Here is a 24,948-nt window from a genome sequence, read left to right as displayed (position 1 = left end):
TCGCAAGCACCACATTCATATGTTCGACAAGCTAATTACAGTTGAACTTGTAATAATTTTTAGAACTGAAGGTGTGAAATTAACAGGCAGTCTCCATTCCTCTAACTGGAACCAGCAACAACAACAGGAGTATAACGAGTTGTGAGGAAAATGCCTTAAAATGTGCAACGCCTAATGTTAATGAGACCAATAATTTTGCAGTCATTGTTATATGCAAAAGCCGTACGCCATTTATTTTGTTTATATAACATACCCTCAATATTTTTTTAAGGAAAAATAAGCGCAACCTTTTTCAAGAACATGCTCAAGCAGTGGGAGGCGCGAATCTAAACTGCGTACTAGTAGATCAGATAGATTCCATTGCCAGACAAAATAAAAACCTAGTTTTGGCCCATAAAGTTGGACTCGCCAGTGATTATGACCCTAAACCAGAGCACGGGGAGAAACGAGGTCCTGCAGCGTACTGGTGACTGGTGAGGGCGTAATTGGCCGGCCGGCGACAGGGGAGGAAGTGGAGCCGAGTCCGCCGGTCCCTTGCCGCAGCAGAGGAGGACGGCAGGCGGCCCCGCTGGAGATCTCCGGCGTGGTGGCTCGATGGGCGGCTGGGCGCAGTACTGTGACCTGGTACTGGGAAGGAGGGGAGGGGACGAGGAGAGAGCAGGTGGGCTGGTGGCGAATGGAGTAATGGAGGAGGTAGAAGAGCCCTGCATTTATATGTCTCACGAAATGCTGCTGTAGCACGCGGCGCCTCTGCAGCTACGAACGGCAGAAGCAGAACAGGGGAGGACGCGTCCACCCGAAAGGCGCGACCCAATCGCGAAAGCGTAGAACATTTTGCTGCTGCTGTAACTGCAACTTCCTGCAGTAATCTGGATGCTTATGAGTGAATGGATTCAGGAGAAAAGCCTTCGGAGCTCATCTTCTTTCTTCACAAGTTATCCGGTGGTCTACTTCTGCGAAATAACTTACTATACGAAACTTCCATGCCTATTTGGATTTTGGAAAACCTGTTCTCTTTGTAACGCATCTTTTTTTTTTTGTAACGCATCTATTACCGGATGGCTAATAGACAGGATATGGAAACTTCAAAACTCGACACCAGCCAATTGAAACGCCTCATGTTTGAGATCATAGCCACAAATCACACAAAATTTGAGCATATAAACAGCAGGGTGACTAGAACAATACTAAACAAGAAAAATTACTGAAAAAAAAAAACAAGGGATTGACAACAGATAACCTACCAACTCGGTTACCAATCATCTTTAAGTTGGAAAACTATAGATCAGAAACTAATAAGATTCTGAGCATAGAAGAAGCAACTAATAATAACCAGGTGAATTAGCATTTTAAGCGTCGCTAATACTACTCACTAGAAATTATGCTACTGATCAGGTGAATAGCAGTCTGCTCAGGTAACTAAAGTCTAAAACTCTAAAATGGGTGGAAAGGGGGAAGAGGAGTCTTCGGATAACCCATGAAGTAATTTCCGCATTTTAATAGACACTTCCTAGATATAGGGCTTAAGATAAGTCAGCTACAAATTGAGTCTCAATACTACTAAAAAAATGAAAACAGGTTGATTACTTATTGACAGTGTTGTAAAACTTGAAAAAGAAACAAAAAAAAGCTCATGTTCGAGATCATAGCTACAAGCCTACAATCACACGGAAATTTGAATATAGAAATGGGGACCTCCAAAATAAAATAGTAAACAGATAAACCATCCAAATCTGGTTAGTAATAAACCACTCTGGATTGGGAAAGGAAATAGATTCACCGCAAATTATAGGCCACAACTCAACCACGACTAAAATATTCTGAGCACAACACAAGAAACAGATGAAAAGAGCACTCATGTTAAATCAAATACTAAAATAGCAGTTGCTCCAGTTTCTGAGCATAACACAAGAAACAGATGAAAACAGCACTTATGTTAAATCAAATACTCAAATAGCAGTTGCTCCAGTTTTACTGAGGGAGCATATTTGTGAAATAACAATAACATTTGACAAAAGTATGCATACAAGCAGAGACCAGTCTATTAGATTATGTGCAAGAATGCCAAAACAGCAAAGGAAACTTATATTGGGCAGCGTATCACATTTCACAGAGCTTGAGTTGCGAAAAGCCATGTCAGACGGCATGGACCAACATGATATGATGGCAATGGCACAGCTGATGTATCTGACAGCAAAGGAATGGTAACTCCATTTTTCATGTTGTACACACCAGAGTCATGAAGAGGATCTGCAACAAGTTTCAACCCAGAAAGCTCACTCATGAAATAGATGCAATTTTCTTGAACTCCACTGCATTCTCCAGCTGGAAAAGATTTGGAGGAACTGGAGCTGACAAAGAGCGCATGGCCACCCAAATCGTTGACCCTTCTCCACCGACAAGGCTTGGTGATGAAATCTGCCTCAAAAACATCAAACTTACGAGTACGATCATAATCAATACACGGTGCAGGGTGTAAGCCGCAAATCCATCGGTTCACCATCAACAATTTACCAGCACATTCAACAAGGTATGGCTTGACTATATACTCCTCATCACTGGACATGGATTCAGGCCTGCTCAACAAATCATCAGAGGACTCAATGATGCATTTGAACAATGAGATCTTTGGCTTATGTTCAAGGTCCTCGACAAGTTCAATGTTTAAGAGCTTCCTGGAGCTATCAATTGCAAACAACTTTCCACCAAAGAATGAAATCTCTAAAAGGGCCTCTAATGGTTCCCTTCCTTGGATTGTGTCAGTGACAACAGGTGGCTGGAAAATACAAAGACCCCACGACTCATGCATGATAGCAACGAGCGGATTCAGTGACGACTCCAGGGGTGAGGGAACCGATAACTTGCAGAAAACGGGATTGAACTCAGGGCAACCAGGCAACCGTATATGCCAACCAGTTGATAGGTCAGGAAGCTTCAGGGTGTCCTCAGAAAAAGGGTTCATCAGTGAGCACTGACCATCACTATGCACAAGGAAGAGCCAGTTGTCTACAGAGCCATAGCAAAAAGCATCATCTGGCATAGGCATTTCGATAATTTCACCATCCGGTATGCTGAGGAAGGTCCCATCAAGGAGGGCGAGCCATGGAAGCGGAGGAGGTAGGGGTTGCAACAGAGCATTGGAACGCCACGGGTGGCAGACTGCTCTCAGCCGAACACGATCAGCTAGCGATGGAAGGCGCTTGAGGACAAGGCCTAGGAGCTCCGGAGGGAGGTCCGACCAAGACATAGGCCGTGCAGTCGCCACAAGTCTGCAAAAGAAGGCACATGGTTTCAGAGTATAACTTGGTAGATGGGCATATATAGCTACCAGGTATATACTTCTAATTTTTGGGCCAAAAGGCTAGCAAAGCTGAAGATTTACAGTACAACTAAATCATGAAGATGCTATGAACTCCACGAAGTCATCAGACATTCAGACCAGAAAGAAGCTTACCCTCTACTTACGCTACTTGCTCTAGCCAAGGGTAGAACATGCAGATAATACAGTAAACACCGTAACTAAGCCTAGAGTCTGTATAGAATTCGGAGTTACATGCTAAAATAGGGAAGATGATGAGAAACAACATATGTAGCACCAGGAGTATGGCAAACTGCAAGGAAATTGCTTTCCCCTGAGTAATAATTCTTGCGAATTGTTAATGATAGAATATTATAATACAATTCTGCTGTTGCAGTTATGTTTTAAATGCAATATCCAGATGACATTGTACAGAAGATGAGAAGAACATAAATCTGAAGAAAGGATCGATTTGTACAGCAAACTACTGTTACAATCCAAAAAACACGATACCACTGGTAGATTCTGGTTATGTGAACAGCAGTTTGCAGATGAAATTAGATACCTGAACCTGAACGTGCAGGGCCGGAGCCAACGAGGGCTTACCGCTCACAGCTTCATCGCGAGGGCCAGATGGCCGGTCGGCGAGAGGGGAACAGGCGGATCCGAGCCCGACGCCTGCAGCGGAGAGGATGGCGTCCGATCGGAGCTCACTCCTCCGGCGTGGCTCGAGGAGCGCAGGGGGCGCGAGTCGCGGCCTGACCGTGGGTGGGAGGGGGGAATCGGAGGAAATGGCGGATCGAAGCGGGCAGGTCAGTTATCACGGTTTGACCGTGTAAGTCTTTGTATATCCGTAGGGTTAATTCATAAAAGAACCCTGTGCAACCTTGGAAATTATAAATTAAAGTCACAAGATGTTAATTCAATGGACAGATTAGTGGTGGGATTGTTTTACAAACTATCTACCCCGTGCAACCAGATACGTTCCCGCTCCCTGTCTTTTTAAACATAAGAACTGAGTCACTACATTGTTCATAACGCGTAGGCATAAAGCTAGAATCTTCATGTATTTTTAAATAAGACATTTAATTAGCTTCCTGAGAAAATATCATGCTAGAATTACTTAAGAGCCGTATCACGTTATAAGAAAAGCAAAGTTTACTATTTTTAGTGGTGAATAAGAGCCACACCGCATTACCAAAAAAAAGCATAGTACATTATTTTAGTGGTGAATAAATGTTTTGAAACGACTAGTGTTTTCTTTTTTTCGTGTGCCATCGTGCTGCTGCGCTTTCATTTTTTTTTTTTGCATAAATAGTCTGAAAAGAACGATCCGATAAGGCTCAATGCGTGCAAGTCATAACTAACACATACATTAATCTCTCTGAAAATACCTGACTGGTTCTACGCGAGATTGATAAGAGGAGAAAAGGTTTCCTTTGGGCAGCCAAAAGCAAAGCTCAAGGGGGAAAATGCATGGTAGCATGGCCGGTGGCCTGTCGGCCAACTGAGCTGCGGGTTCTTGGAATTCTGGACCTCAGGCTGGCCTCCTTTGCTCTGCGTTTGAGATGGCTTTGGCTGAAGAAGACTGATGGTAACAGGCCATGGAGATACCTACCGTCAGACTTTGCCCAAGACAGGAGTCTGCAACAAATACTGCAAGTTTCTATTCAAGTTCAGTTGGGGGATGGCAACCTTGCGCTCTTCTGGGTGGACAATTGGTTTGGCCAGAACTCTCCCTGCATACTTGCCTCAGACCTCTGTCAGCTCATCACGCCAAGGATTAGAAACACTTGGACAGTAGCAGACGCTCTCACCGGCAAACGTTGGATTGCCGATATTGTCGGACGTGCTACAGTGCATGCCATCTCACAGTATATTTCTCTTTGGCATTCGATGGCAACGGTTCAGCTAACGCCCGAAGTTGAGGACAGGGTGTCCTGGAGGTGGGAAAGCGCGGGCACATACTCGGCCAAATCAGCCTAGAAAGCGTTCTTCATTGGATCTACAAGAGCCCCGGCAGCAAAGTCTTGTGTGGCGTGCCTGGGCGCCGCTGAAAGTAAAATTTTTCATGTGGCTAGTAAGGAAAGATTATGGACTACAGCTCGGAGACAAAGGCATGGTCTGCAAGATCGAGCGGAATGTATGCTGTGTGACCAAGAGATTGAAATAGCAGAACACCTGCTAGCTCAATGCTGCTTCACGCAGGAAGTTTGGCAAAGCCTCACTTCAGTACTGAACCTCCAGAACATTGCGCCTTCACAAAGCCAAACTCTGTCAGATTGGTGGTTGCACAAAAGGGAGATGATCAGCGCTGACAAAAGAAAGGGCCTGGACTCCGTTTTCATGTTGGTCTCTTGGCGAATTTGGAAGCAACGAAACGACCGCGTTTTCCAGAGAGATTCACAGAAGACCCCAACACAGCTCTCCCGCGATATCGCTGAGGAGGCCAACCTTTGAAGTGCTGCAAGCGCCAAGCACATCGGTGTGTTCAGTTGGCCTCCTGCATCGAGCTAGCTCATCTACACTCGTTGTAACTGTAATGTGGGTTGCGTTGGTTTCAATCATGTAACAGTGTGTCAGGTATCCCGTGTGCGTGCGCCCGGTTAGGTCCGTGTTGTAAAATTTTTATTTCGCTCTTCTTAATACAAAGATACGCAGCTCTCCTGCGTATTCTAGAAAAAAAAAGTCATAACTAACACTATACAGCAAGAAAAAAAGGAATTGATGATAATGAGTACTCCGTCTATCTCAAAAAATAAATCATCATTCTAAAATTTAGAACAAATTAACAAAAAGGTAAAATAATCTTACTTGTTCCTATTTATTAGCTATATTTGTTCCTATTTATTAGCTATATTTATAGCTAATTGACTGCATGCACATGCACCTACCAAATAGGGTAAATGACTTGTTTTTTTAGATAAATTTTAAATCCTAGAATGACTTGTTTTTAGGATAGAGAGAGTATTGCTTTGACTAATAAGGATAAAGATGGAAAGGACACCGAGCAAAAGAATGACCAGAACCCCATGATCTGATCCTTGGATATTTGCCACCCTGTTCATGGTTTGTGATAAGAAGGACAACAAGATCAATTTCACTGTTGCATCGTGAAATTTATCTATCAGACAATAAATTCTAAGAACTTTCAGCAATAATAACATCACATTCGCTTGCTGGATAAAGTACTCGATAAAGTATTAAAAGGCAGGAAATGAAAACCCCACAACATACAGGTTAAATCAATGAATGTAACTCCAATGTTGCTGATAGCATGCTTGTGAACAGAAATGAAATGCTCTCTCATCGAAATATTGGCACAAGTAAACAGATAGAAGATAGGCTTAGTTCAAGGAAAGACTTCATTCAAATATAGAGCATACATATAGTACTTGAGCCCAAGGAGGTTCTATACTAACATCTGGCGATAAATGAGCTCCAGGGTGTATGGATCGGAAGGCCAACTTCAGAAATCTTTCTGATTTAATTCAAGGAAATTTAGGTCCCAATTCCCTCTATCCAAACAGGCTAAGACACAAGGTGACTTCAGATAACAAATAGGAGTACATATAAGAACCCAAGGCAATAAACAACCTAAGCTGGGTTGCTTAGATAGACTCAGCAGGGAAAAACCATATAGGACGCCATTAACCAACACGATACGGCGGCATTGTTATGTTGTACACACCAGAATCACGGAGAGGATCAGCAGCACAGTGCAGCCGAGCATAGTCACACATAAAAATATATGCAATCCTCTTGAATTCCATTGCACTCTCCAGCTGGAAAAGACTTGGAGCAATGCTGGCCAAAAAGAGTGCATGGCCACCCAACTTATTGACAACTTTCCATTGACCAGGGTTGGTACTCAAGTCTGCCTCAAATACCAGAAATGCAACTGTACAGAAATGCTCAAGGAGACCATGACTCGTTGGACGGTCACAGGCCACGTTGCGAAACCATCGTTCCACAATCAACAGTCTGCCATCACATTTAACTAGATACATTCTGATGGAAAACAGCTCACCTGCTGACAGGTGGTGAGGACGGCAACTCGAATGATCCATGGAGTCAATTATGGATTTTACGGATGCGATCTTTGGGTTACTTCCAGGGCAACCAGAAATCTCAAAGATCAAGAGTTTGTGACATGAGGCAATACCATACAGATTGTTACGAACGGCGTATGGAATATGAAGTTAAGAATCAAACCACAATAGGAGACACACGATTTACGTGGAAAACCCCTTCAATGTGAAAGGGAAAAACCACGGGCACCAGCCGGGAACAATCTCACTATATCAAGAGTTTAGGGCTACACGCCTATGGCGGCTTACAAGAGAATCTGATAATCTCTCTCTCTTCTATCTCTTCTGTCGTTCTAAACCCTAGCAAGGGTGTATGTATATATAGTACCGAAACCCCAGACAGGGGGTATTGAGCTGTACGGACTCTTGGTCCCGTACAAGGATGGAACTCCTCCTCGTCCGACCTTGAGTCCTTCGTCCTGGAGTCGGATGCGCCTGGGATTTCGCCTCGCCCGACCTCAAGCCTGGGGTCGGATGCGCCTGACCCCTTTAGGGTCGATCTCCGACTCGCCCGACTCGCCCGACCCCAAAGTCAGGGGTCGGGGAACGCTCCGCCTCGCCCGACCCCGAGTGTTGGGGTCGGGATATTCACCGCCTCGCCCGACCCCGAGTGTTGGGGTCGGGATATTCACCGCCTCGCCCGACCCTGAGTGATAAGGGTCGGGAAGGTCGGCCATTATCCTGGAGTGAATTTGGAACAACTCCAACAAACTCCACCTTGAGACAAATTCATCTTGTATCATCAACCCTTCAACCTGAACAGAACAAAGACAAGAAGAAACCACTAGTGCCAATAATAGTCTCTTGGACTATCCAATTAAACCAACTAAGCCTGAGCACAGCTCAAACTTAGTAACAGGAACAGGCTTTGTCATCATATCAGCAGGATTATCATGCGTACTGATCTTGCATACCTTCAGCTTACCTTCTTCAATCACATCACGCACAAAATGATACTTGATATCAATGTGCTTAGTTCTTTCATGGAACATTTGATCTTTAGTGAGGTAAATTGCACTTTGACTGTCACAGTGCAAACTTATGCAAGATTCAACTCCACAAAGCTCGGCGTACAAACCTTTCAGCCAAATCAATTCTTTGCACGCTTCACAAATCGCCATATATTCTGCTTCAGTAGTAGACAAAGCAACAACCGACTGTAAAGTAGCCTTCCAACTCACAGCACAACTGCCAACAGTAAACACATAGCCTGTGAGTGATCTGCGCCTGTCCAGATCAGCAGCATAATCTGAGTCCACATAGCCAACAAGACCTTCATCAGTTCTTCCAAACTTTAAACAGGAATTTGCTGTGCCTTTGAGGTATCTGAAAATCCATTGAACTGCCCTCCAATGTTCTTTGCCGGGATTAGACATATATCTACTAACAAGACTCATAGCATATGACAAATCTGGGCGAGAGCAAACCATGGCATACATCAAAGACCCAACAACACTAGAATAAGGAACCTTTGACATGTCTTTGACCTCTGCATCTGTTCTAGGACACTGAGCAGCTGACAACTTGAAGTGAGGTGCAATAGGAGTACTTACAGCCTTAGCATCTTGCATGTTGAAACGCTGAAGAACTTTCTTGATATAATTCTGTTGACTAAGAAATAGCAAACCAGAATTTCGGTCTCTACTAATTTCCATACCAAGAATTTTCTTAGCACTACCAAGATCTTTCATATCAAAACCGCTACTCAATAGCTTCTTTAACTTATTTATTTCAGTCTTACTCTTGGCAGCAATCAGCATATCATCAACGTATATCAGCAAGTATATAGGTGATCCATTAACATGCTTGATATAAACACAGCTATCATACTTAGATCTTTTAAAACTGTGTGATAACATAAATGAATCAAACCTCTTGTTCCACTGTCGAGGGGACTGTTTCAAACCATACAAGGATCTCTTCAACTTGCACACATATTTCTCCTTGCCAGGCACTATGAAACCTTCTGGTTGGTCCATGTATATGTCCTCCTCGAGCTCTCCATGCAAAAACGCAGTCTTCACATCTAACTGCTCAAGCTCAAGATCATGTGAAGCAACAACACTAAGGAAAGTGCGAATTGAACTGTGTTTTACCACTGGAGAGAAAACATCATTGTAGTCGACACACGGAATTTGGCTGTAGCCTTTTGCAACTAACCTTGCCTTATATTTCGGAGGCTCGCTTGGAGATAAACCCTCCTTTCTTTTGAAGATCCATTTGCAGCGGATGGCCTTCTTATTCTTAGGCAAAGGTACAAGTTCCCATGTACTGTTCTTCTCAAGAGATTGCATCTCCTCATGCATGGCCGAAATCCAATTTTCAGTATCGCCACAATGAATAGCTTCTTTATAGGTTGCTGGCTCATGAACATTCTCCACCTGTTCAGCACAACTCAAAGCATGGTAAGACAAATTACACGCTTCAATGAGGCGGTTAGGAGGGGCAACTGTCCTTTTGGACTTGCGTTGAGCAATGGGTAGATCCTCCTCTGGAGTTGGCTGGACATTATCATGAGCATCAGCCGACCCCGAGATTGAGGGGTCTGGCGTATCAGCAACATCCGACCCCGGAGCCAAGGGGTCTGGCGCTTGAGCATCAGCCGACCCTGGAGCCAAGGGGTCTAGCGCATCCGACCCCGAGACCAAGGGGTCGGGGTTATCAGCATCATTACGAGCGTTCTCCACCTGCATGCGCATACGCTGCAGTTCTTTGTCTGGAACTTTATCTGAGGGTAAGCTGTCAGTAAACATCACAGATTCATTGAAAATAACACTTCTGCTCATAAAGGTCTTTCCTGTTTCCGGGTTCCACAATTTATAGCCTTTGACACCCGAACCATAACCAAGGAAAAGACATTTAACAGCTCTGGGCTCTAATTTTCCATTATCAACATGAGCATATGCAGTGCATCCAAAAACTTTCAACTGTGAGTAATCAGCAGGCGTACCAGACCACACCTCAATGGGAGTTCTTTTATTTAGTGGAATAGAAGGCGACCTGTTGATCAAGTAACAGGCAGTATTAGCAGCTTCAGCCCAAAAACGCTTGCTCATCCTAGCATTAGACAGCATGCAACGAGCCTTGGATATGATGGATTTGTTCATGCGTTCGGCCACACCATTCTGTTGTGGAGTATGGGGAATAGTGTGATGCCTTACAATGCCTTCTGATCTGCAATAATCATTAAATTTACGCGAACAAAATTCTCCACCATTATCAGTGCGAAGCAATTTCACCTTCCTTTCAGTTTGCCTTTCAATCATGACTTTCCAGTCCTTAAAAGCAGCAAAGGTATCATCTTTCTGTTTCAGAAAATAAGGCCACACTCTTCTAGAGTAATCATCAATGATTGTGAGCATGTAACGAGCACCACCAAGCGAGGACTTACGGGAAGGACCCCATAAATCAGCATGAATATAATCAAGAGTACCTTTAGTGGTGTGAACAGAAGTGTTGAAACGTACCCTTTTATGCTTCCCGAAAATACAGTGCTCACATAACTTCATTTTACTCGAAGTGCAGCCATCCAGTAGGTTTCTCCTCATCAATTCTGCCATACCATGGTGACTCATATGTCCCAGACGCATATGCCAAAGGTTAGTTTTACTAGGTTCCTCATTAGTAACAGCAGCAACAGCGGAATCAGATCCAGGTAAAGTACACCCTCTAAGGACATATAATTTTGCAGAATTGAGATCACCTTTCAAGCAGACAAGATTACCTCTTGATACCTTCAGAACACCATCCGAACCGGAATATTTGTAACCTTTTGCATCAAGCGTGCTCAATGAGATAAGATTTCTGGACATCCCTGGTATGTACCTGACGTTTTTCAGAGTGCGTGTCATGCCATCATGAGTCTTGATCTGAACTGATCCAATCCCCACAATATCACACGGGGTATTATCTCTCATCCGCACAACATCTCCTTTCGGCATAGACTTATAAGAGCTAAACCAATTTCTGTTAATGCAAATATGAAATGAACATGCAGAATCAAGGATCCACTCATCATGACCAGCAACACAACCGGCAAATACCACCAGACTATCTCCAGATTCTTCATCAGACACGGCAGCAGCAACAGAGACCTTACCAGCCGACTTGTTTTTCTTCTTCTCCTTATTCTGTACTTTTCTGCAATCCTCAACATTGTGATTTGTTAGCTTGCAATAAACACAGAATTTTTTGTTACCATGCGGCTTGGACTTTGAACGGCCTCTCCTTTCATAGTTTTTTCTTCCATCATCATTGGAGGATCTGTTATCAGTTCTGCCTCTCACAAGCAAAGCATCGCCTCTGGGGGACGACGTTCTGTCATTCTGCACCATACCTTTCATCTTCTCCTTTGATTGGAGAGCCTCATAAACTTCCTTTAAGGTTAGTTCATCACGGCTCAAGAGTATGGTGTCACGAAAATTTGCATACGAAGTTGGCAAAGAACATAACAGTAAAAGACCTAAGTCCTCATCATCATACTTCACCTCCATTGATACTAGATCGGCGACGATCTTCTTGAATTCAGCGATGTGGTTCATCACTGAATCTTCTTCCTTCATCTTCAGGGTGAATAGCTTCATCTTCATCTGCATCTTACTGGTTAGATCCTTGGACATACAGATCGATTCCAGTTTTAGCCATAGTTCTGCAGCAGTTTTTTCTTTCAGACACTCCTGCAAAATATCATTATGAAGATGCAACTGTATTAAGGCGAGAGCTTTCTGATCCTTGCGGATCTCTTCTGGAGTCCACTCGGCCTTTGTCTTCTTCCCGAAGCTATCCAGCGCCTCATCATAATCATGAGTTTGCGCCAGAATTCCCCTCATCTTGACTTGCCATAGAGAGAACCGCGTGTCGTAGTTCAGCAGCGGTAGATCAAACTTCATCGACGTCGACATGGAACCAAACAGCAACCAATGCTCTGATACCACTTGTTACGAACGGCGTATGGAATATGAAGTTAAGAATCAAACCACAATAGGAGACACACGATTTACGTGGAAAACCCCTTCAATGTGAAAGGGAAAAACCACGGGCACCAGCCGGGAACAATCTCACTATATCAAGAGTTTAGGGCTACACGCCTATGGCGGCTTACAAGAGAATCTGATAATCTCTCTCTCTTCTATCTCTTCTGTCGTTCTAAACCCTAGCAAGGGTGTATGTATATATAGTACCGAAACCCCAGACAGGGGGTATTGAGCTGTACGGACTCTTGGTCCCGTACAAGGATGGAACTCCTCCTCGTCCGACCTTGAGTCCTTCGTCCTGGAGTCGGATGCGCCTGGGACTTCGCCTCGCCCGACCTCAAGCCTGGGGTCGGATGCGCCTGACCCCTTTAGGGTCGATCTCCGACTCGCCCGACTCGCCCGACCCCAAAGTCAGGGGTCGGGGAACGCTCCGCCTCGCCCGACCCCGAGTGTTGGGGTCGGGATATTCACCGCCTCGCCCGACCCCGAGTGTTGGGGTCGGGATATTCACCGCCTCGCCCGACCCTGAGTGATAAGGGTCGGGAAGGTCGGCCATTATCCTGGAGTGAATTTGGAACAACTCCAACACAGATTGCCATCAAATAATTCAATCTCCTCAAGGTAGTATGCTAGTTCTCCATACCTTCCTCTCGACAAGTCAGTGGCAATTGGTGATTGGCAAATACAAACTGTACGGCCATTACCATCATCCGAGATCAGCATAGTGACAAGGGAATCTAGTGATAAGTCCAGGGGTGAGGGAAACCACCAGCTTAGAGAAAAGAAGATTAAATCTTTCATTTGCATTAAACCAGTCACGGCGCAAATAGTGGCTAGATTAGGAAGGTCCAGCTTGGCCTTGGAGAAAGGGTTCATCAATGAGCACCCACCATCATTTTGCATGAGCAAGAGCCAATTGTCAATGGAACCACAGAAGTTTCACCTGGTACAGGAACCCTGATAATTTCACCATCTGGGATGATCAGTCAGGAAGGTCCCATTGAGGAGAGTGAGCCACGGGACCGGAGGAGGCAGGGCTTGCAGTCGAGCATTGGAGCTCCAAGGGCCACAGACTGCTCTCAATCTGACACGATCAGGTAGGGAGGGGAGGCGCTTGAGGACTAGGCCTAGGAGCTCTGGAGGGAGGTCTGACCAGGATGAAGAACATGCAGCCTCCATGGTCCAACCTACAAGGTATAGGGTTCAGAGTTTCGGAAAATACTTGGCTGAAAGCCTTGTAACTGAAGGTCTGTATGCTTCTTGTAATTTATGTGCCAAAAAAGAGCCAAACTGAACTTCAGAGTACAGTCAAATTTTGTTTCAAAACAAAATGTTTCAGAGTGCAGTCAAATTATTTTAAAAAGTGCGGGGGATACCAGCAAGCAATAAGGTCTGAAACAAACTTTGATTATCATAACTCCTACTTTCCTGCACTAGCAGTTCCAGTTGACATTAAGATGTAAACACCATATGTATGACAAGTAACATGATAAACTGCAACTGAGCTTAGCCTTGTTTTCAAACTCAAGTTGCATGAGTAAAATAGAGGAGGACGATTATTTCTAGAAAGAGAAACAGCAGCCACAGTAGTATGAGGAATTGCCAAGTTCAGAGCCAAATATCTTTCAAACCATGGATCTTTTGAACCTGATTTTCATCTACAAGTTGTAGCCCTATAATCCACATACAACTTTGCTTAAGGCTTGACCGGGGAGTTAAGGTTCAATTTTGGTCGAAATTCATCAAACAAATGGTCCAGTTCAGATGGATGTTTGTTCACTGAAACTTAACTCTGAACCTTTCAATTTTGGCAAGGTTCGTGGCCACAGATCTTCGAAACCGTGAAAGTTTTAAACATAAACCTTGTACTTCAAAGTCTAGTAAGGATATCTGGTGAGTGAGTTTGTTTTGGACACATTTCATCAAGGAAGTGATCGGGTTCAGAACTTTGACCGCACTGAAGATTGTTATGAAACGTGTATTTTGATCACAGCTCAGAGATGTTTACCTCTCAACCGAATCAATTGTTGGGCTTACGGAGCACGCATGCGCCGACCGACCGAATTCCTTCCGCCCGGAGTCCAACCACAACCCCTCCGCCGCCGGACGTCGCCACCGGAGGCCTCATCTCGTCCCGGCAAGGCGGATCGGCGAGGCCTATGCGGCTATGCGTACCTGGGCTTGAATGAGACGAATGCGCGAGCTTTCGTTCCTTGCCGCGGCGGCGGGTGGGTGAAGAGCTGGTGCTAGGGCTTGAGGATGGGGAGGGCATGGATTGGTCGAGCCTTGCGCTTGCAGTGGACAGAGGGCGGCGACCCTCGGCGGCAGCGGATTGCTGAGAGGGGAGAAGGAGCGGCTGCCCATCTGGAGGAGGAAAGGGCTTATTTATAAAACAACAAGGAGCTTTATGAATAATATCGGATCGCGATTATTGATCGCCATCCAAATAAGGGATCTTTACATAAAATGGCCACCTGATATTTTACATAAAAACCCCTAAATTGGATCGCGATCAAAAATCGCGATCCAAAAGAGGGGTGTTAATGAAAAATCCTTGGTCCGATGATTTTCAGGAAACCCCCTATTATGCAAGCCAGCAAGACGGAGGCCGACGAGGCCGCGCTGCCACCGGCGTCCGTCGCGATGCAATCGGAGGATACATCCGCCGACAGAGTGCACCAAAGACGCAGCTCCGAAGGCGGCGGCGGCTTTTCTGCCCTCCACGGCGCCGCCACCACCCGGGGACGAGGCGGCCGCCATGGACACGTGCATCGTCAGCATTGCCAACCAAATGCGGCCGCTCGACTTCACCGACAAACACCGAGTGGTACAGCACCAAGCTCCGCTCCGTGGCAGCACTCGCCGGCATCCTCTACTCCTACCAGACCCTCGTCCAGGGCTTCGCCGCTCGGATGATGCCGGCGCAGGCTGCGCAGCTCGAGGCCTCGAGTCCAAGGCTCCAAGCCCATCGTCCTCGTTGTCAGCCCCGAGCGCCGCTACGTGCTCCAAACCACCCGCACGCCTGAGTACCTCGGCCTCGACAGGGTCAACGGCCTCCTCGCGCAGGCCGGCGGCGGCAGCGACGGCGTCATCAGCGGATCAGCCTCGTCGACTCCGGCGTCTAGCCCCGGGCCGGCCAAATGGCGGGGCAAGTGGGACGACGGCCCCAACTTCACCGCGTCAGCGTGCAACAACAAGCTCATTGGCGCGCGGTGCTTCGCGGCGTCGTACCAGGCGTCGCCGCGTCGGCGAACAAGGGCGCCGGGCTGGACGGGACCAAGGAGGCGCGGTCGCCGCGGGACGTGGTTGGGCACGGAACGCTCACGGCCAGCACGGCGGCGGCGCACGCCGTGCGGAGCGCCGGGCTCGGGGGGATGCCGGTCGGCACGGCCAGGAGCATGGCGCCGCTCCCGCGCGCGCATCGCGGCGAACAAGGCGTGCTGGGCGGGCGGGTGCTATCGCCTATAGCAAGGACATAGTGGCGGCCATGGAGGCCGCGGTGGCGGACGGCATTACGCATTGTGAAACGCACTTGGAATTTTGCCCGGCGGAATGGAATGGAAGCACGAAGAAGGTTTCTTCAGAAAAAACTGGTGGTAAGATCTGAAGCAAGCGCACTGACGAGCCATGTCCATCAGCATCCTGCAACTGCCCAGCCACAGCACGTGCTCGCCTTCGTACATGAGGTGCAGCCTGGGAGGAGAACAATGCGAGGCGCGTAGCCGCGTACCATGTCGTCCATGCCCAGCCGGCGCGAGCACAGGCGCGTGGAGCAACTGATTCCGGCCGGCGGCGCCCGGTCGTAGCTGCCGGAGCAGAGGAGAGGAAATGTTGCTGGTGCTACCCCTTGAGCGAGATGGAGCCTTGCGATCCCCGCCGGGATAGGGGGCGGCGCGGCGGCGGTGCCGACCGATGGGAGCAAGGATACGGAGACGGGTAGCGGCTGGAACGCAGCGGCGCTCCGGCGAGCCAGGGCACCAAGGCACCAAAGCAGAGGAAGCGCTTGTACCGGGGGTGGACGGTATTTCATTTACCGTCCACCCCTGGGGTCCTTGGGGACCGTTCGATCAGAAACGTGCGGATCGAATTCGGCGCAATCGGAGTCTGACTCAGTCGTCTCGTATCCCGCGGAGGCCGGAGGTCGGGTGGCGCTGGCGCCCCTACGACCGCTGGTCGCCGGCAGCCTGGGTGCCGCCGTGTCGTCGCCACATTGCCGTCGTGAGCTTGCATTGCCTGGTTTTCCGAAATTGAACTCGAGCTGCTGCTGCTCGGCCTTTGTCCGCGAATGCGTTGCTCAGCTCAGTACGGTCTCAACGGCTTCGACATCGACGTCGTCAGTCTACAGCAGCGCCATGGTAAAGAGCATCTTCGTCGCGTGCTCCTCCGAGATTCGAGAACAAGGGGCCGCGGGCATAGGCACGCTCGCCAACGGCGCGCCGTGGCTCACCACCGTGGGCGCCAGCACATTGGACCGTCAGATCCCCGCCTATTTCGTCCTCGGCAACGGCAACAACATCACAGGGGTGTCCTTTGTACGGCGACGACCCCTCGCCACTCATCAACGCTGCCAGAGCGTCAACGACACCGAGGGCAACGGCGGGCTCTGCTTGGCCGCGCCGGCACGCTTGTCCCGGATGAGAAGGTTAACGGCAATAAGATGGTCATCCGCGACCGCGGCGTGGACCACGTGGTCCAGAAAGGCATCACCACACCGTCGTCGAGAACGCCGGAGGCTCCGGCATGGTGGCGTCGAACACGGCGCGGCGGAAGGCGAGGACCTGATCGCCGACCCGCACGTCCTCCCAGCCACCAGCGTGGGGAACATGGACGAGCGACAGATACGTGGCGAGCAGCCCGGTCGCGGTGATGGCGCGAGGAGATCGTATGCATGAAGCTCTTTCCAACGACAGTTTTTCTTCGAAAGGGAGCTTTCAGTTCGCTCCCCAGTCCTTCAACCCTGTTTGCCTCCTTTCTCTTGCTTGAAGGAATAGTCCCTTTTGAAAAGCTCGTTTGCAAATTGCAATAAATGATTGATGTCCTCATCTCAATACAAAGAAGAGCATGTAAACCAATACCATAGTGATCCTCACAGTTAAAGTGATCGACTAAACCTAATAGCAAGAACCCACCATCATCTAGGAACAGCTGTATATGTGAATCTCAGAACTTTGCAGGTTACTCTGAAACTCGGGATTCAGAGCCAAATATCTTTCAAAGCATGGATCTTTTGAACCTAAGTTTCTTCTACAAGCTGTAGCCCTGTAATCCTTCTACAACTTTGATAAAGGGTTTACCGGGAGGTAACATTCAATTTTGGTCGAAATTCATCAAACAACTCAGCCAGTTCAGATGGATGCTTGTGCACAGTGCACTGAAACTTAATTTTGAGTCTGAACCTTTCAGTTTTGGCCAAGGTTCGGGGTTAGAGATCTTCAAAACCGTGCAAGCTTTAAACACAAACCTCGTACGCAAGTTAAAGCCCTATGTCCACTTCAAATTTTAGTAAGGATATCTGGTGAGTTGGATTGTGTTTTGGACACATTTCACCAAGGAAGTGATCGAGTTCAGAACTTTGGCCGCACAGAAGATTGTTATGAAACGTGTATTTTGGTCAGAGTTCAGAGATGTTTATCTCTCAAACGAATCAACCGTTGAGCTTACAGCCTTTACAGAACCTGTAGGCCTATGAACGGACTTCAAAACTTAGTAAGGGTTTTTGGTCTTTTGGAGTTTGTTTTGGATCAAGTTCACTTAAAAAGGGGGCCTGTTTCTCGGTGCACGTTTGAGCTCTGGAGCTTGCCCTGCAGCAAGCAGCTCGCCCGCTTCACTTGCTCGCCGCTGCACGCCGCGTCGCCGCCGATTTTTATCGCGCCACACGTTAATCCGAAACAGAATCTGGCCTTCAAAACCAAATTCCTTCCGCCCGGAGCCCAACCAGGCAACCACAACCCTTCGGTATTTGTTCCCGCGCTGCGAAGCCAGAGGCAATCGGTGGCTGCCAAATAGAAACTTTAGGCTCAAAACCACTACCCCCAATCAGTGCAGCAATGAGAGAAAGTGGTGACAATTCCAGGCGTGAGGAAACCACCAGCTTATAGTCATACTCGCACAGCTTAACTGCAGTGCAGCCATCGGCACAGCAACGAAAAAGAGCCATGGAGAAAGGGTTCATCAATGAGAAACCACCATTGCTGTGCATTAGGAAGAGCCATTCATTAATGGAGCCAAAACAGCAAGCGCCATCAGGAACACGTATTTCACCACCTGAAATGCTGAGCATCGGGCAGAGTGAGCCATGGGAATAGAAGGGGAAGTGACTGTACCCTGGTATTTGATCGCCATGGGTGGCATGCTGCTCTCAAACGAACACGATCAGCTAGAGAGGGCCAGAGGGGAGGCGCTGCAGGAAAAGATCCAGGATTTCAGGCTGGATTTCTGACCAAGGTGGATAATATGCTGGTGCAGCCGACATTGTGCGAGCCTACAGAACAAGACAGGAGAGCATCAGATTAGCTTACTATGAGGGAAAAAAGTTTGGACTCCAATGAAACTAGTGCTGGGAGTCTGGGACCACCTATTTCCACGAGATCGGAAAAAAGAATAACAGCTTGTACTTGATAACAGCAGCATCAATGACAATATGCAGTAAGCACTACTCTACATTTATACATTCGACGGTGTAGCTAGAACTGAACTTTGTGTTCAAAACTGTATGCGAACAAAATCCTTCCTTCAACTAGCAACAGCAGAATCACTATGAAAGGTATGACATTGTCAAGAAAATGGCTTCTTTCCATGTACGATGACCTGAACGCAATTTATTGAACAACTGCAATCCCAACTCTCTAGTAAAACAGCATACATTGGTTAAATTAAACATAAATGAAACGTCAATTGGATCTTCAGAAATTTTTTAAAAAATCGTTACTCAAAAAAAACAGTAAAATTTTGGTTGATACCAGCAAGAAATTTAGCAATATCTGGCCCAAGAGGAAGGCTTACACGCGGGGCCTAATGGCTGGCCGGCGAGACCTGGGAAGGTCGTAATAAGTGCAGCGAACAGCAGCGGTGGTCGTGCCCGGCTGCTGGTGTCGGAGAGGCGAGATAGAGCGCGGCCGCAGCGGGGGAGAAGGGCGTCCGAGTGGTGGCGGTGATTCCGCTGCGAGGTTCACATGGCCGAGCCACCGATGGTGATGGCGGATCGGCGGATGGGTGTAGACGAAGGGGAAGGGGAAAGGGGGAAGCCGCCTTGCAAATTTGGGTTTTCGTCCTCATCTGGCAACTGCCTCACTTTTACCGTAGTAAAAAAAAAAATGTGTATATTTTCATTTTACCCCTCTTCAATAAAAAAAGGAATGAGTTTGTTTATATAATCTCAAATGAGTAACTTTTTTACTTTTTTTTTACACTATAGTCAAACACTCACACTTAAGTTACCCCTCTCCTGATGAAGGGGCACACACAAATGACAACTTAATAAACTTGATAAATAATGAGTTCATTTTTAAGTGCCTTATAGTAGTTTCCGAAAATATCAACATCATACAGTTAAATTTTGAAACACAACAAAAAGTAACAATTTCACAGATATCGCCTTAGAACCCGTGCCCCCCATCCCGATGAACCAGCGTTATTTTCTTTCTTCAGGATGCACGCAGCCTGTTTCACCTAAGAACACTGTACTTCTGGTCGACGGCGGCTGACGACCTAACACAAACAGATTCAACAGCGAGCTGCGGCGAGTGATTTGATCATGTGACGAGGTTCAATCCCTCGGTGATGAGCGAGTCGGCGATGACCTGGTTGGCCGCCTCCGACGGGTGGACGGCGTCCCAGAAGACGTAGGACGTGGCGTTGGGGCACGTCCCCACCGACTTGGGGTTGCAGAGGAGCACCGTCGTCTCCACCGTCCCCGTCCCGCAGCACCCGCGCCTCGCCTCCGTGAAGCCCTGCGCCTGCGGGTCGGTGGCGAGGTCGTGCAGCGGCGTGTAGATGTCGAACACGGCGATCTTGAGGTCCGGGTACCGGCGCGACAGCGCCTCCACGGTGGCGTTCATCTTCCCGTTGAAGCTCTGGGAGTCGCGGTTCAGCCTGGAGACGCAGCCGTTGCTCCCGTGCCCGAACAGCGTGATCGACGCCGGCAGGCAACCCAGCGGCGGCAGCGACGTCACGCCGATGCGCCGCGCCCCCATGCCGTAGAGTTGCTGAAGATGATCATCAGAACACCATTGAAGCAGCTTAATTGGATGATCTGGAACATGTCGATCGATCAGTGATGAGTGTTGCTGAATTACCGAGACGGTGTTGCTGAAGATGGCGACGAGGCGGTCGGAGAACTGGTCGGCGGTCTGGGTCTTGAAGAGGAAGGGGTTGATGTAGTAGTTCTGGACGAAGTCGCTGGCGCCGGCGCTGATGATGTAGAGCGCGCCGGAGATGATGGAGTGGGCCTGGGCGCCGCCGGCCACCGCCGCCAGCTTCGACTGGTACTCCCGGAAGTACTGCAGCTGCTGGGACAGCGGGATCGCGTGCTGGATCGATCACACAGTCACAGTCAAGAGCTTGGTCCAGTTAGCAGAGATCAGCTCATCATTCACACTCACATGCAGGATTGCAAATCAGATCAAGTACCACTGGTAGGTACCACCAGCATCGAGATCGATGGCGATAGATTTCTGCTCGAATTCTTGGGAATGTTACTGAAGATGCATTATACTTACATACATGAGCGCCGTGTGGTCGTAGTACCCGGATCCTGCAGACGCGAAGTTGGCGCCGATCAGAAGGTTCTGCCCTGACGCCTGTGGGCTCAGGTACGCAGCAGGGTAGGTAGTGAACCCCAGTGTATCAGCTGCAAACCACAGACGAGAAGTCGTGACACACGATCTCATATCCATCAGAAAACGAACAGAGTCCGAGCAAAGAGTGTACCGGTGATGTCGGTGGCGAGCTTGCCGTTGCAGAACCTCCCCGTGGCGACGTGGTTGGCGAAGTCCCTGCCGTAGGGCGGGAAGTTGGCCTTGATGATGGTGTGGAGGTAGTCGTTGTTCCCGACGTCGACCGACGAGTCGCCGAACGTCATCACCGCCGGCACCAGCGGCTGCGCCCGGCCGCCGTGGATCCCCACGGCGAGGAGAAGCGCCACGGCTAGCAGCCACCTCGCCTGCAACGTCGTCGCCGGAGCCATCTCAACTCTGACGACGAGTGCTCTGAGCTCTGACGAGTGTTCTGAACCTGTTGTAGTGTAATGAACCCGTTGTGGCTTGTGGGCTTTATACTAGTGATGAAGTGATTAATGGAGTTTGTTACGAGTCCATAAACCACAGGCATGTGAACAATGCTGCCCTGACAAGCACCCAAGCTTAATTTTGCAGGGCCCAGCTGTCTGTCATCCGGAGCCACTCGCGGCTGTTCTTCCAGAACAGGGCACGCACGGGGCAGCATCGGCCATGATGACACCGTGCCAAGAAGCCTCAAGATAGCACGCGCTCATGGCGACCCGCCGAGTCCAGTCCACGCTGCCCTGCCTCGCACTGCATTCCATTCCATGGGGCCATGGCTATCCTACCCGCCATTGATTTTTTTCTTTCTCCCCATCTGCAATGGCGACTATTTATTAGGGTGATGGCGAAAGCACCAACACACAGGGGTGGTTGAGGCGGTGCCTCTGCTCTGCTGACGCTGTGACGAACTAGGCCAGAAGTGTTCAGGAACAGGATGAGAGCATTGAGAGGGCAACCAGGGAAAGCACCAACAGCCACCACGCAACCACTGGTGAGTTATTGCACATGTTGGGGATGCTGGGACTGAGTTACGCAGGTGCGGTTGGGGGCTTGCATTGGATTGGAACAATGGTCTGTGCTCAACTGCTGAAGAAGAAACAGGTGCAGAGGAGGAGGTACTGGAATGGAGGATAGGTATGAAGATCTTCCAAGTACAGGGTGCCAGCGGGGAAGAATTTATCGACATTGAGTTTGGAATTCCCCAATGGCCAATGCTGCCCCAGCTCTCTAGAGTCTAGACTTCCTTCAATGCCAATGATCTGGCTACACCGGCAACCAGACATATCTCTTCACCGGGATCAGATATTGAACAAGATGTCAGATTGAATGCGCCATGTGTTACCACTCAGCATTCAGTAATGCTGAGGGAGCAGGGGCAGAATCCAGCGACCAAATTATTGTGGCAAGTTTCTAAGTGGTACTGGTTGGTTGCTTTGAGTTCAGGTGCTGAGATGAGAATCTATTTTGAAACGGTGAATGGAGTGGCCTGGTACAGTGCATTGCATACTACTCTTGTCCTTGTAGATTGTTGATGGAGGCTAAGATGCATAGATGCATGAAGAGCTTTCCTAGAAGAAAAGGTTCGTGTTTTCCTCGAAGCTAGGATGAACTATTTGCGAGTATGTTTGATTCCGGCGCATAACTGTATTTTCTAAATGCAATGTCTTTAAATGTTGCCCTCCTGTCCTGTCCACTGTATGATAGCTGGCAGTATGCTCATTACATTACTTCTGCAGCTCCGGGTTATAGGACGCCAAGAATTTCTCAGTTGTGATTAGCAGCAAAGTACTACGGATATATCATTGACTTGGTTCATCCATATGAAATATAAACCATGACTGTACCAATAATAATGGGCTTTAAGATGTACTGGAATCTATAGAAAGAAAAGCTCAAAGCTTTTATGTAAAATTAGGGAAACTGATATAAACATGACAAAATAAAGCTAGTGACAAACAACAACACCACAATATAATGCAGAGGAGCTACTGGGATGGAGGATGGATTTAAAGATCTTCCGAGTGCAGGGTGCCAGCGGGGAAGAATTCATCATCATTGAATTTGAAATGCTCCTATGGCCAATGCTGCCCCAGCCCTAGGCTTCCTTCAATGCCAGTGGTTATACTGGCAACCAGACATATATCTCTTCATAGATATCAGATATTGAACATGTCAGATTGAATGCGCCGTGTGTTAACTCTGCAGAGATGCGGGCAGAATCCAGTGACCTGGTAAATGATTGTGGCAAGTTTCTAGTAGTGTGGTACTGGTTGATTGCTTTGAGCTCAGGTGCTGAGAATGTACATTGAAATGGTGAATGCAGTGGCCTGGTACAGTGCATACTACTCTTGTCCTTGGACTGATGGAGCTTTCCTAGAAGCAGCTAAGGGCATGTTTTTTTCCCACACGGCCATGCCAGATTATATAATCCAGCTTATAATTTATAAGCTGATGGAGATGGTTTATTGGATTATAATGTCTGGCATATGAATTGTCACAATCTAGTTTAAAAATTGTAAGCTCGATAATATAATCTGGGGTGAGAAATAAACAGAACCTAACATATGGCATTATTTCCTTAAAGCTAAGATAAGCTTTTACGGTACCTAACAAGGAGCTAGTCTGCTAGTTTGTTGATTTCGACGCATAACTGTATTATGTAAATGCTATGGCTTTAAAGTTGCCCTCCTGTCCACTATATGGTAGCTGGCAGTATGATCATCATGTTAGTTGTAAAGTTCTAGGTGATATCACGCCAAGAATTTCTCAGATGGCAATTAGCAGAAAAATACCACGGAGATATCATCATTATTTCATCAGTTTGGTTCATCTATATGAAATAAAAACCATGACTGTACCAACAATGGGCTTCAAGATGTACTAGAACCTATAGAAAAGAAAAGCTCAAAACTTTTATGTAAAATTGGGGAAACTAAATAGAAACATGACAAAATAAAGCTAGTGACAACAGCAACAGTAACAATATCACGCGAAGTCATAAATATAAATCATTTATTGCACTTTATTTGCAATATTAAATGATCACCACATGCCATTCCTGATAGGTCTTACCATGTGACTTAATTTAATATCAACGAGCAGTTGGACTCAAACAGAGGTTTTTGGAAACAAACTTCAGCCGTAAAATGGAAGAAGTAGAACATGGACAACTATGAGAAGCTGAGATGGAAATGAGGCAGGGAGTAAATCACCAAACTAAGGTAATACACTACATTATAATATACTAGTAAGGAGCGGAATACACACAACAACTTGCATGATAGGTACAAGTCATTAACTTGTACGATGGTCTAACAAGTCTTCATCCAAGTAAACAAGCATGCGACTGCAAAAATTTGCAAAGTGGCCCTTTCTATATATCGGTCCTCTGTTTTTTTTTCTTAGCATAGTTACTTACATAGTCTTCCTCCGCTCGTCACCAGGCAACAAACACTGCTTGGATGCATGTTGTACCCTGCAATAACGTTAAAAACCTGTATGTGAGGAACGAGATCCTTCAGGTGAAGGGTTAGACAAAGGCCATGGAGGAAGGGTTAGAAACTGTGGGGGAAAAAGGAGAAATACTCCCGAAGAGGGATCAGACCTGCAAAAGAGAGTTGCTTCAAAACATAATTAAGAGTAAATGTCTACATATTGGACATTGATGGACCATTGTAAGTTTAGAGAAATGATCATCTTTCATATTCTTGAAATCAAATATTGAATGCATGAGTCACAACTCACAAGGATAACCCCAAAGAGAAGAAGAGACATTGTTGAAAATGTCAAAAATCTCAGCAAGTACA

General features: G+C 47.3%; 2 protein-coding genes and 1 pseudogene across 2 annotated transcripts; all 3 read right to left on the bottom strand.

Annotated features, from left to right (window-relative positions):
- Positions 1-2,057: 2,057 nt before the first annotated feature.
- Positions 2,058-4,042, bottom strand: LOC101767724. The gene is made up of 2 exons (XM_022826228.1): positions 3,905-4,042; positions 2,058-3,269 (listed from the first exon to the last, which is right to left on the bottom strand). Exon 2 carries the CDS (start codon positions 3,245-3,247, stop codon positions 2,108-2,110), a length of 1,140 nt encoding a protein of 379 aa, XP_022681963.1. The 5' UTR covers positions 3,248-3,269; positions 3,905-4,042; the 3' UTR covers positions 2,058-2,107.
- A 2,906-nt stretch (positions 4,043-6,948) lies between these two features.
- LOC101767326 lies at positions 6,949-13,541 on the bottom strand (annotated as a pseudogene).
- A 6,298-nt stretch (positions 13,542-19,839) lies between these two features.
- On the bottom strand, positions 19,840-21,614 carry LOC101775522 (GDSL esterase/lipase APG). Its single transcript, XM_004964509.3, has 4 exons — positions 21,291-21,614; positions 21,080-21,210; positions 20,657-20,890; positions 19,840-20,566 (listed from the first exon to the last, which is right to left on the bottom strand). The coding sequence occupies exons 1-4, from the start codon at positions 21,544-21,546 to the stop codon at positions 20,114-20,116; spliced, it is 1,074 nt and encodes a 357-aa protein (XP_004964566.1). The 5' UTR covers positions 21,547-21,614; the 3' UTR covers positions 19,840-20,113.
- Between the last annotated feature and the right edge of the window lie 3,334 nt (positions 21,615-24,948).

The sequence above is a fragment of the Setaria italica genome, chromosome IV, assembly GCF_000263155.2.
Source record: "Setaria italica strain Yugu1 chromosome IV, Setaria_italica_v2.0, whole genome shotgun sequence".
Lineage (NCBI taxonomy): Eukaryota > Viridiplantae > Streptophyta > Magnoliopsida > Poales > Poaceae > Setaria > Setaria italica.
This window is presented reverse-complemented; position numbering and strand designations above follow the sequence as displayed.